Source organism: Lissotriton helveticus, chromosome 4_2 (assembly GCF_964261635.1).
Source record: "Lissotriton helveticus chromosome 4_2, aLisHel1.1, whole genome shotgun sequence".
NCBI lineage: Eukaryota > Metazoa > Chordata > Amphibia > Caudata > Salamandridae > Lissotriton > Lissotriton helveticus.
Window position 1 is genome coordinate 151,823,355 of NC_136064.1, and position 12,996 is coordinate 151,836,350.

General features: G+C 46.7%; 1 protein-coding gene across 1 annotated transcript in view; it reads left to right on the forward strand.

Moving 5' to 3' along the window:
* The first annotated feature begins 214 nt into the window (after positions 1–214).
* The window catches only part of LOC144752010 (extracellular calcium-sensing receptor-like), a 109,383-nt gene continuing 96,601 nt past the window's right edge, over positions 215–12,996 (forward strand). The window contains exon 1 of the mRNA XM_078639969.1: positions 215–501. Coding sequence (XP_078496095.1) covers positions 235–501 — 267 coding nt within the window. The 5' untranslated portion in view covers positions 215–234. The remainder of the gene's footprint in view (positions 502–12,996) is intronic.

Consider the following 12,996-nt stretch of genomic DNA (forward strand, 5'->3'; position numbering starts at 1 on the left):
CCCTACCTCGGATATCTAAATTCTTGTTTGTAGATATGCTAATATGTCAGTTTGTCTTTTTGCTTTACATGGTTGGATTTGCAATTGTGTAACTTCTGTCATTTTTCAGATTCCTTGATTTTTAAGAAGCAACAGCTACATAATTAAATGCTCCATCTCTTTTTTTGCATCACATGAATATATATTGTTAATAATCAAATGTTTGCTAGTTTTCAGATCCGGTATTATAGGGACATGCTTGGGATGCTTTTTGCTACCTCTGAAATAAATAAGAACCCAAACCTGCTTCCCAACATGACCCTGGGGCTGAAGGTGTTTGACTCGTGCATGTGGGAAACGAGAGCCTTGGAGGGGATTATTGACCTGCTTACAGGAGGAGAGGAACCAGTCCCAAACTTCATTTGCCAATCTAGCCCGACTCTCCTTGGTGTTATCGGTGGACTAACATCTTCAGCATCCATGACCATGGCTCATATATTGAAACCCTACCGGTTTCCACAGGTATGAAACTTGCAGACTTTGAAAGTGTATAAAATATGTTTGCATTTACAATAGGCTGAGACGTATGTATCACCACTCAATTTATTGCAAAAGACCAGGACATGTGTCAAGACATATGATAAGTAATTCAATGCCAATTACAGCGTATTTCATATAGTTCTTTGTCTGTCTACGACAATAGTGTTTGGAATTGGCTTTCTGCTTGTCATAGGTTTGCACCCTGTCGAAGCAAAAACCACAATACTAGTCTTATCTTGTACTCACCCTCTGGTAGCTTGGCACAGAGAAGTCAGGCTTCACTTAAGAGGCAATGTGTAAAGAATTTGTGCAACACTTGAAACAGTAACACTTCGAAAATACCACTAAAAGACTCCACGCCAAGTAAAAAAAAAGTAGAATATGATTTTATAAATAAAACAAGACCAAAACCACAAAAATCTAACAGGTAGAAGTCGAGATATGAATTTTTCAATAATAAATGTGAAATAGCATTTCGAAGCAATAGGCACTTAAATGGGATATCTTGTCACGTTAGACCAGGACAAAGTAAAACTTCAATGGAGAACAGGCCCACTTGGGGCCACTTTACCAAAGTACCTAGATCCAGGAAGCGGTGTCGTTGACAAAGATGTGAGGTGCAGCCGAAGCGATGTGTCGGTGTGGAGCCCCGCTGTGCATGAGATGTGTCGGTTTCTTCAACGCAACTACAGCAATGTGTTGGGCGTTTCCAAATGTAATGCGTGGCTCCTGTTCACACTGCTGGCGATACGTAGATTCTGAGGATGATGTGCTGGTTCCTCTTCCCACAATTACAAGGATGTGCTCGTTCCAACCGATGCATTTACGATGAGCATGCATGAGTTCTGGTTGAAGCAGCACTTTATACCCACTTGCAAGGGCCCAGGACTGGGTTAGCACCACTTGGCAAGGCAAGAATTACAGCCAGCAAAGTCCAGGTGCTGTGGCAGGAAGAGCTGAAGTCTTTGATGTCCCTAAGACTTAGGACAGAAGGCTAGCCAGCAAGACCTTGCGTCACTTTGGGTTCAAGTAATGTAGGTCAACTCCTTCTCTCACCCAGCAAAGCAGCAGTGCCATAGTTACAAAACCAGTGGGCACGTTACAGATCCCCATGTGTTGCAGTGAGTGTGCCGGTCCATTTCCAGATCAATGAGCTACTTGGGTTCATCCCGTAGCCCACATTTATCGTGATATTTGGGAACTGTCATCCAGCATTGTGGGCACCTGCGCATGCTTGGAGTACTGCATATGGGTGACAGAGGAGAAATCGGTGGATGTACACTGCTAGTGTATGCGTGCACATGGCAATATATGGTCAATGTTGTGTGACTGGTCCACACAAGATGTGATGATTCCGACCTCAGTGCAGACTGAATAGGTATGAGTCAATGTGGGACAGGTCACCAGTCTACACATGCCAAAGCTGTTACATGCCTCACTCATGCCCTCATATACCCAATGCCCAATAATAGACACGTTCCATACCTTTATAGCGTTTTGTGCAGAATAACGCCAATGTGTTAAGTATAGCAGGGAAGTATGCACTGTGTTATCAGCATACAGGCCATTTCACAGTCCACCAACTGATGCCGTTAGCAATACAGTATCACCAGGATTTGCCATCTTTGATCATTTTTGCCCAATTACCTGCAAGATACAGCACAATATACAAAACATCTGACATCTACAGCATGCATGCACACACTCATCACATGAAGTACTTATGAGCTCATGTGCATCTAGGTAACAATCCGCACAGAAATGTATTGGTATGTAAAGGACCGCATGCTCTTGTTTGATTTTCATTTCGTGAACTATGTTAAAGTGTTCCAGGTATGTCCATTTGAAATTCTTGGAGAAGTGTCCAAGAGGTCTGTTGAATCAGAGGTAGCTAGCCAAACTCTGTCCATGTTTCAACTACCTCGCACAGAGTCAATAACTGCTGCTATGTGGGTGGCCTTGTGTATATATCACCACAGTGAAGCATTTCTGAGGCACAGTATGTGTACTTGCTACACATCACTCATTTCACAGACGCTATTAGCCGTAGATTGTACGCTCTCACGTGTTGCATTACAGTCCCAGAGAGTAACTAGATGGATGTCCAACAGACTCAATGGCACCTGATCAGGTGCTATGCACTTGGATAGGTATCAACATATATGTCAACTTGCAAAGGCCTACAGGTGCATGGGGAGCAAGTATGAAAAATCAAGGGCTGCAGGGACCTGGAAGTGGCCACCTTGGGAATAGAATGCCTTGATAGGGCAAGCACCAGGCCACAATGAGGATTCCCAGGGTGGCGATCAAAGCACAGTTCTGGGACCCCTCTAACCCGACGAGCAGTTGCACCAAAGGTGGTTGCCAGTACATCAGCTCAGCCAACTGAGTTTGTTTCAGGCCAAAGCAAAGACACAGTTGAGGCTGGCAGGCCTACAACTGCAGGTGTTGACACTAATGCAAATAGTTTGCAGCTTGAAAAAAATATGTTGACCGTGGAGAGCAGCAAGTTTAGGCCCTACTTCCAACTTTCTGACCATCCCAAATTTATATTTATTGTTTTTATTGTGTAGACTTTTAGCATAGGTTACATAGTGAAATGGGTATGTTAGTTTTAGAGTTTTCAAAGCTTTTATTATTTATCTGTATTTAGCTGGCGATATGGGTGGGTAGGTTATTAAGTGGTTGTGGGTTAATGTTTAGTATGAGTGAAGAAGAAAATAACTAAAAGTATACAATAAAAAAATGCAACAAAATATATATTTGTTTAGGTTTTAATGTTTAGGTGACTTTTGTATAGCTGTAGTTTATGTATGTCTCAGTTAAGTATAGGTTATAGATTTTTCAGATTTATGATTTTTATGGTTTGTTTTGTATTTTTTACAGTTGCGTACTTATTAACTGTGTGGCAGTTGTCGCATCTGCTTAGGCTCGGTTAAACACATACTGTAGGATTTCCTGGTTGTGTTTGTATACAAGGGTGACTAGGTCGACCATGTAAGGTGTACATCATGTTAAGTTTGCAATGGAGTTTGTATACATGGGTTACTAGGTGGAGCACCTAAGGAGTAGATCATATCAAGTTTGCATTGGGGTCACTTAAGGAATCTTCAAACGTAATTGTGCACTGTATGTGCCAATCTGGCTGTGAATGAAATCATTGTGTTTGTGTACATGATGCTACATGTTTTATATGGATAATTGAGTCAAACCATTGTGACTTGTCTATGATGTGTTTAGTGGCACACTGATGATGGCAGCCATGTACACACTCCCCCTTGCACCATTTTGTTGTCACATCACTGTTGTTTACTGGCTAGTATGCATGGAAGTACTCCCCACCTGGGCAGAAACGTCATTCTGTCGGATCATTGGCAGATTGCTAATTGTAACACTTCATGCATGAGACCTTGGGTAACTACTTGCTAGCTTAGATGCACACAGTGGTCACATAAACTACTACGCATGGCCTATGCAGATTTACCTAGGGGTCTATGAAACACAACTTTCTTCAGACAGTAGGAAGTGTCTTTAGGGTCAGCACATCCACCACGGTCTACTTAGTCCAGTCATAAAGAGGTATACAACACGCTGGTTCAGGTAAGTGATTTTATTGACACGTGAATGAAAGGGGCATGGAGCTAGTGGCAGTCCTTGGGGTAACAACCCCAATGTAGTTTGTTAGCCTTTCAATGTCCAAGAGTCCTTGGGGGATACATGTCATGGGGCATGTGGAGTAGAGGAGTGCATCAGTGAGGAGGAGGACCAAATTGTAATTAGGGGAGATAGTTCACATCATCAGTCCACAAATGGGTGAGAATAACAGGTGGGAAAGCAAATGGAAGACCGTAACAGTTCAGAGGTACATTGGCATGGCTATAAGCATTGGTCAATAGAGAAACTATCCATGTGGCACAGAGAAATGCTTGGGGCATTTTTGGGTAGAAAGAGAGAAAGTGCACAACTTTGTCCTCTGATATGTGTGGAGCCTACTGTGAGGGGGGTGTTTTCGTTTCTGGATGCAATAGAGGAACACTTGCATCAGGGTCTGTAGTTGTGGATCTCCTGTTCCCAGAAGTATTTCTCTGCACCAACAACTTAGGCAGCACAGCTCTAGGAAGGGCCTGCGGGTTTGCCTGCACAGCAACAACATCACGGTTTAAGGTCCTCATTGCTGCTATGTAGAAGTCCTGCTTCTCCTCCATGGACTTCAGGATGTTGTGGATCACCCCGGCTGGTTGGCGACCGGGCGTTGTCAGACAGGGGCTGTTGAAGTCATGAAGCAGAGGTTAGCGAGCCCTTATGGCCTCTGAGTTGTCCTTATTGGATCTGAGGCACCTCTGCACTCCCTGTAAGGTGCCTGCGGCCATCTCCATCCTCGCCCGCACCCCAATTAGCATCTCACGTTAGACTTCTACTGCAATATGTTGAAATTGAATTTGGTGATCCTCAGAGTCAATGGCGGGTGGGCAGTTGGTGGTGTTTATTGGGTGATTGACTGATCCTCTGGAGATGGTGGGATGCAGGTCAGCCCTTCTATTGGTGGGAGATGGTGTTTGAACGGAGTACAGGATTTGCTGGAGGGTGTCTTGGCCGAGGGTTGGCAGGCTGTCATCGTCAGCAGGATCTTCATACCGGATAGCCAGCTGCTCAGTTGTTGACATATCCACTGCAATGAAAAAGAAATACCTTGTTGTTAACCCCTTTCATGCATCTGTTGGCCAACGGCTGTCGCAAGCACTACCTCCGTAGTGCTGCGCAGGTCCGTTGGCCGATGCGGCCCGCCCACCTAATTAAACCGCCGCATCGCAGCAGAATTCACGCTGTGGTTAAGTGGTTAATCTATGCTAGATGGTTACATGAGTAATCAGTTGACATTCAGACTTACTACTAATTCACTGTTCGGTCAACATTGATGCTTAAGACATCTGTTTCTCATACATTTAGAGGACATGCTGCAGTGTAGTTGCATTTTAGGTAGCAGTATCTCTAATTTGTTCACACAACCAACCACTGTGTGACAAGGCTGACTTGTTGTGTTGTGACAATTGTTGCAACACAGTTACACATCAGACTGGTCTAGCCATTCCTGCACATGTGATATGAGGTACATTCTACCTCTGCCTTGGTGAATTTCTTTGTTTTTCATGGTGCTTATTCTGATTGTGTATTGATGTATTGACATCACTACTGTGCACATTGCACCTAGTCCCCAGGGTACCTGCCTTCCTTGTGACCAGTACTGAGCCCACTGGTTCCCTGAAGGTGAAGTAGGTTTGCACATAATTTAGTTATGGCTCTACAGTCTGCCTTTCACACAGTATTCCACCACAGTGTACCTTGTTGTGCTTATTTGCATCCCCATTGTGATTTTTCAAATCTTTACACACATTCTGCACACGTCTACATAGCTCCCAAACTTGCTATACTTCAGGAATGTAAGGGTCATACACTTGCCACGGGTTTCCTATTTGTCTATACACATGCAATTTCATAGCACACAAAGTTAGCTCCATATTTTTCAACAGTTGGCACTGTGTAGTAACTCTGATGGAGGGGACCCAGTCAAACTAGGTAGATTGCTAACATTGACACTCAAATCATTTCATCATTGACAGAGTAGGTAATCTGCAGAGTTTCACACATCGTATTACTCAGGCCCACTCACTTGTATGTATAAAGGCCTCCTCGGGCAATTCTGATTTTGGGCCAGGTACTCAACTTACTACCACGCACTGATGGTTCACAGATAATGCATTGACTTGCATGTGCCACAACACCAACAATATGTGTGACCATATCCAATGGAATGACATGGCTGCAGTTTATGAGGGCTATCGGATGAGCTGTATCCCACATGATAGGAATGCTGGACTTGGTGACGTACCTGCCCAGGTTTGCCACAGAACAGGGCCCATCCATCTCAGCCTCCAACCATCCCTGACTCCTGGCCTTTGTGGTGGCAAACTAGTTCATCCTACACCTTGACAGATCCCTGTTTCACATCCTCTGACATTTACACATGTGGCATGGTGAGACATTTTAGCTTCAGATTCCCTCCTGTCACGTGCTACATCTTCACCCTGGGCCAAATCACATGTAGGATGTGGTTCCAGAAAGGTCTCTTCAGCGTCATCCCTTCCTAGCTGCAACACAAGGGTGGCACTGTCAGACACAGCAGTACATTCATCTTGGTCAGGCGACCTTGCAGAACACTTATCCTTCTCACCTCCTCGCTGTGCTATGTCACTACATTAAAACACAGTGGCAGTTCAACATGCTCAGCCAGCACCTACAATTCACTTGCCTACCAGGGGCTCACCAGGGCCACATGCCATCTTGTGTTTCAACACACATGTGAGTATATTTACTAGGAAGTGGCGGAGTGCGACGTTAGCCACCTTGGCCTAATATCGAGCTCTGCCCTAATGTTAGCTGCCTAGTGCCAATGCAGACACCCTTGCAAAATAGTGCAAGGGTGACTGCATTGTAGGGAAGATGGTTTATGTGCAGGAAGGTGTGTAATACAGGACACATAAATAATCAATGGTCTTTTGCTGTTTCTAAATGTGCTGCACAACGCAGCACACACAGAAACCTCAAAAGCAAGGAGAAATGTGTTGCGCCTGTTCAAGGCCAGGTTTTCCCTTGTCTTAATGTTGACGCTGCCTCCTATTTACACTGCCCTTACAAATATGGGGCAGTGTCAAAATCAATGGGTGTTGCGGTAGAACGCCCACTGCAACTCCTGTTGCCCACCACTTTCATGCTAAGTGTAGCCTAAAAGGGGGCCTGTTTCACAAGGTGGCGTTAAGCCAGGTGAGGGTGCTTAAGCCTACCTTGTGAAGAAGGTGAGCCCCTCTCAGCACCACAACATTGCAAAAAGTGACAATATGGTGGTGATAGGGGCTTGTAATTATGCCCCTTGGTCCTCTGATGCACGTCATGACATCATAACAGGAGTCTGGCAGGTCCCTAACGTGAGGGCTGACACCTCTGTGCTCCCACCCCACAAATAAGGAGAAGCTGCATGCAATGCAATTTCATGCAGTTTACTATACACTTGACACTTGGCATGTTCCTATGTGATAACCATTCACATGCCCCACACCTGACCCCCTCGCTCATTCGTACAGCTTGTCCTCTGAAAAGCACATTCCATTCCTTTTCTGTGTGCATGGGACCAAATTAGACACATTGTTCAAGGTGAAAGGTGACCTGCATTGTAAAAGTAAGGTTGGGCAGGGTAAATGTGTCCATGCATGATGTGTTGTTCCATTCTATGTTTTTTGCTCTGTATTGTGGGACTTGTAGTTCTTATGACTCATGTCATACATTCCACTACAAGTTCCAGTAAACAAGGTGACCCTAGCCTGGTGCTGCACTTCACACATGGAAGGGAGAAACGTGAAGGAGGGGGACTGATCTCTGCCACATGTCACTGGGCAGTGTGACTTACACTTATGGGATGTTTAACGGCGCGTGAACCCGATTCCTGCCCTTTGACACAGTGCAGTGGAGGCAGAGACATAGCTAGCTGCACTGCACAACATGACCTTTTTTCCCACATTGCTCCTTGTTGCGACTTACCCTGTAGGTCTTGTTGGTCCTTGTGGGCTGCACTGTCTTGTCCTAGCACTCCTGCTACCAACTCCTCTTGGATGACCGCTGCCACCCCCTCCTCCAAGGTATCCAGCTCCTCCTGTGGCACCTGGCTTCTTCCTCCAGTCTGCATTCCTGCCTGGCTAGTTTCTCCTCCGTCTTGTGCTTATATATGTGCCAGTGTTGTTTGCAGTTGATGACTGTCCTCACGGCTTTTCCCACTATGTTGATCTCGACCGCTATTGACTGTCAAATGACCTCACTCTTCCTTAATGGCAATGTTAGGGTGACACAGAGCTGATGCTGGTGCTCTCATTCTCCTACTCACTGTAGTTGCATTTCCTCTTCCCCTCTCTGTTTGGACATCCTGTCTGGTGCTGTGTTCTCACTGCTCCATGGCTGCCTTCTGTGAAGTGTTTCTTTTTTTTCATAAGTGTCATTGTGTTATGTTTTTTGACGCTTTATGCATTGAAAATTGATGCTAGGTTAGTTAGAGTAATTTTCCATGCTGCTAACCAGCCTTACGTCAGTTTTGCTAAAGATGCGTAAGTTTCCACTGTGACAACACATCCAGAGCAGCCTCATTTTTTTTGACACAGTCTGTTCCTTATGCCTTGGTGCGCCATACCATAAATATGGAGCATACATGGCATTTAAAAATGATGTAGAGAATCGCAAGTCATTATGACGCGTCAGTGACGCCACGCAGTGATGCGTCTGCTCTTTTAAATGAGCTGGGTTGGCTCCGCCGCTATGGCAGAGGAGCGTCACCCTACCTACTGCAGAGGCAAACAAAAAATACAATGTTCTTATTGCATGTCCTTTTATTTCTCGTCCTGCGGCTGAGTCTTGGGGGTGGGGCCACAGCGCTGCTGCAGGGGAGGAGGAGGAATGGGTGTAATGAAGTATCATAATTCAGTTGTTAGAAATCATGTATTAGATTTATTAAGTTGTAGAAAGTACATGAGACCTCATCCAGCACCGACGCCCTGCAGCTGCCAACTGACCAGCTGCTCACAATCTGCTCATATGATGCTGGTTCCATATTCTGTGTGACCTAGTAACAACAACAACATTCTGATGTATAGAAAACAGTGAGTTCACTACATCACCTCCCTCTTCATAACAGAAATCAACAAAATAACAAACATACTTAGAAGAACACCATTAATACGAGGACAAAACGAGATCTAATTTCGATATCTAGCAGGTTTTTGAATATACGTACGAGGCCTAGCAGGAGCCATAACTCCGTTATCCCCATGCGCCACAGAAGGTTGAGAATCTGGTCCTTGACACTTAGCCACTCTATTCAGATTCCACACCTTATGATCATTGGTGCGAATGGCATTGTTGAACACTTTTGTGACTTTGAATGGGATACTGAACTTTGAACCAGCTTTGCCTACGCGAGGAGATTTTATTTTTACCCAATCACCTACAGACACCTTTGTTTTCTTAACAGCTTTTCCCACGTCAAACCAAGTCTTTCTCTTCTCCTTGACCATTCTCTCCCTCTCTTTCCGCCCTGGGGTGTCCAAAGCATTCTTGTTGACAGACATTCTCTTTTCACACACCCAAGAGGGACACACCTCTGTGCTAGAAATCATTTTCTTAAACAATTGAAATGAAGAAACACCCGTACTCTCTCACTTTCTTCCGTAAGGCAATTTCCCAATCAGCACCAGTTGCAACCGCCTGCTGCAAGGCTTCTTTCAAAACTTTTACAAACCTTTCCATGACCCCTTTACTCTCTGGGTGGTACAATGCGGCTTTTTTATGTTTGATACCTCTCAAAGATAAAAATTCCTCCACCATAGAGGAAGTAAATTGTACCCCATTATTCGATAACAAAGATTTAAGGAAACCTTCTCTTTCAAAAAGGGATTCCAAAAATTCAATAACTACCGATGAAACTACAGAATTGAACACTTTTATCTCCGGCCAACCAGAATACATATCCATGCACACGAGAACATAAACATCTCTAGATCTTAACTTAATGAGACCCATTATGTCTATAGCTACATCTACCCACGGACCTTCTGACTCTCCTCTTTTCACCATGGGTTGAGTTCTACATTTCAATATCTTGTCACAACACACACATTCCTGACAATTACGAACTTTTCTTTCAATACAGACATCCATGCCTGGCCACCAGTAGGCTTCTCTCAGCCTTTCATTTTTTTTTGCCGATGCCCATATGAATCGCATGAGCGTGAGATAACAACTTTGACCACAAGACGCTTGAAGGAATTAGTCTTGTGCCTCTCAAAAGTAATCCATCCACCACAGTAAGTTTGTCTTTAACTTGTCAATAACCTAACAAAGTCTGATCACAATACTTCTTATCACACCAGCCATTGACAACCATCTCCAACACTTTCTTCAACACAATATCCTTTTCTAATATGCCTCTCAATTCATCCTCAGAAATAATTCAATCAATCAATCAAATCAAGCATTTATATAGCGCACTACTCACCCGGAGGGTCTCAAGGCGCTTGGGGATGGGGGGTAGGCTACTGCTCGAACATCCAGGTCTTGAGCTGCTTCCTGAAGGCGAGGTGGTCTTGGGTCAGGCGGAGGTGGGTCGGGAGGGAATTCCAAGTCTTGGCAGCCAGTTAGGAGAAGGATCTTCCTCCTATGGTGGCTCTTCGGATGCGGGGGACGGCGGCGAGGGCGTGGCAGGTCGATCGAAGCTGGCGTGTGGGAGTGTAGAAGCTGAGGCGGCTGTTGAGGTATCTTGGGCCTTGGTTGTGTAAGGCTTTGTGTGCGTGGGTGAGGGGACGGAAGGTGATTCTCTTGTTGATCGGGAGCCAGTGCAGGTCTCTCAAGTGTCCGGAAATGTGGCTGTGTTGGGGGATGTCGAGGATTAGTCTTGCTGAGGCATTTTGGATCCGCTGGAGTCTCTTCTGGAGTTTGGCGGTGGTTCCGGCGTAGAGGGAGTTGCCGTAGTTCAGTCGGCTGGTGACGAGGGCCTGGGTGACCGTCTTCCTGGTCTCGGTTGGGATCCACCGGAAGATCTTACGTAGCATGCGCAGGGTTTGAAGCACGACGAGGAGACGGCGTTGATTTGTCTGGTCATGGAGAGGGAGGAGTCCAGGATGAAGCCCAGGTTGCGTGCGTGGTCTGTTGATTTGGGTGCGCTGCCCAGGGCGGGGGGCCACCAGGAGTCGTCCCAGGCAGAGGACGAGGAGCCCAGGATGAGAAGTTCCGTCTTGTCTGAGTTCAGTTTCAGGCGGCTGTTCGTCATCCACTTGGCTATGTCTGTCATCCCTTCGTGTAGGTTGGCTCTGGCGGTCGCGGGGTCGCTGGTGAGGGAGAGGATCAGCTGGGTATCGTCGGCGTAGGAGATGATGTTGAGGTTGTGTTGGCGTGCAATGGCCGCAAGGGGGCTCATGGAGACATTGAAGAGGGTGAGGCTGAGCGAGGAGCCTTGAGGGACGCCGCAGATGACTTCGGTGGCTTCTGATCTGAACCGGGGGAGGTGGAGTCTCAGTGTCCTTCCAGCGAAGAAGGAGATGATCCATTCTAGTGCCTTCTCCTGGATCCCGACGTTGCTGAGGCGGTGCACTAGGGTGCGGTGGCAGACAGTGTCGAATGCCGCGGAGAGGTCTAGGAGGATGAGGGCCGCTGTTTCTCCGTTGTCGAGCAGGGCTCGGAAGTCATCGGTGGCTGCGATGAGGGCGGTCTCGGTGCTGTGGTTGGCCCGGAAGCCAGACTGCGAGGGGTCGAGGGATCCGTTCGTCTCGAGAAAGGTGGTCAGCTGCTTGTTGACGGTCTTCTCGATGACTTTGGCCGGAAACGGGAGGAGCGAGATGGGGCGGTAGTTTTTGAGTTTGGTGGGGTCCGCTGATGGTTTCTTCAGCAGAGCGCTGAGTTCGGCGTTCTTCCAGCTCTCCGGTAAGGTGGCGGTGTCGAAGGAGGTGTTGATGATGTCCCGCAGATGGGGTGCGATGACAGCGTCGGCCTTGTTGAAGACGTGGTGAGGGCAGGGGTCGGTTGGAGATCCGGAGTGGATGGAGTTCATTGTGCCGCTGGTGTCTTCGGTGCTGATCGGGGTCCAGGCCCGAAGGGTGGTGGGGGGGGCGTTGGTGCGGTCGTGGGGTGCGTCGGTTGTGTACTGAAGATGTTGTGTATGTCTGCGATCTTGTTGTGGAAGTAGGAGGCAAGGGAGTTGCAGAGGTCTTGTGATGGGGTCAAGTCAAGTCAAGTCAAATAATTTATATAGCGCGCTACATATCCAGAGGGTCTCAAGGCGCTTGAAGAAGGGTGGGGAGTTACTTGTCGAATATCCAGGTTTTAAGTTGCTTTCTGAATGATAGGTGGCTCTGAGTGAGGCGAAGGTGAATAGGAAGTGAGTTCCAGGTTTTAGCTGCCAGGTAGGAGAAGGATCTTCCTCCCATGGTGGTTTTGTTGATGCGAGGTACGGCAGCAAGGGCTTGGTTGGAGGAGCGTAGCTGGCGGGAGGGGGTGTAGAAGGAAAGTCATATGTTGAGGCATTCGGGTCCAAGTTCGTAAAGTGCTTTGTGTGCGTGGGTTAGGAGGCGGAATGTTATCCTCTTATTGACGGGGAGCCAGTGGAGGTTTTTCAGGTGATCAGAAATGTGGTCTTTACGCGGGATGTCTAGTATGAGTCTGGCAGATGCGTTCTGGATGCGTTGGAGTTTTTTCTGAAGTTTTGCGGTGGTACCGGCGTATAGGGTGTTTCCGTAGTCCAGGCGGCTTGTAACCAGTGCGTGGGTGACCGTTTTTCTAGTTTCAGTGGGGATCCAGCGAAATGTTTTTTTGAGCATGCGAAAAATGTTGAAGCAAGATGATGAAACGGCGTTGACTTGTCTGGTCATCGAGAGTGAGGAGTCCAGGATG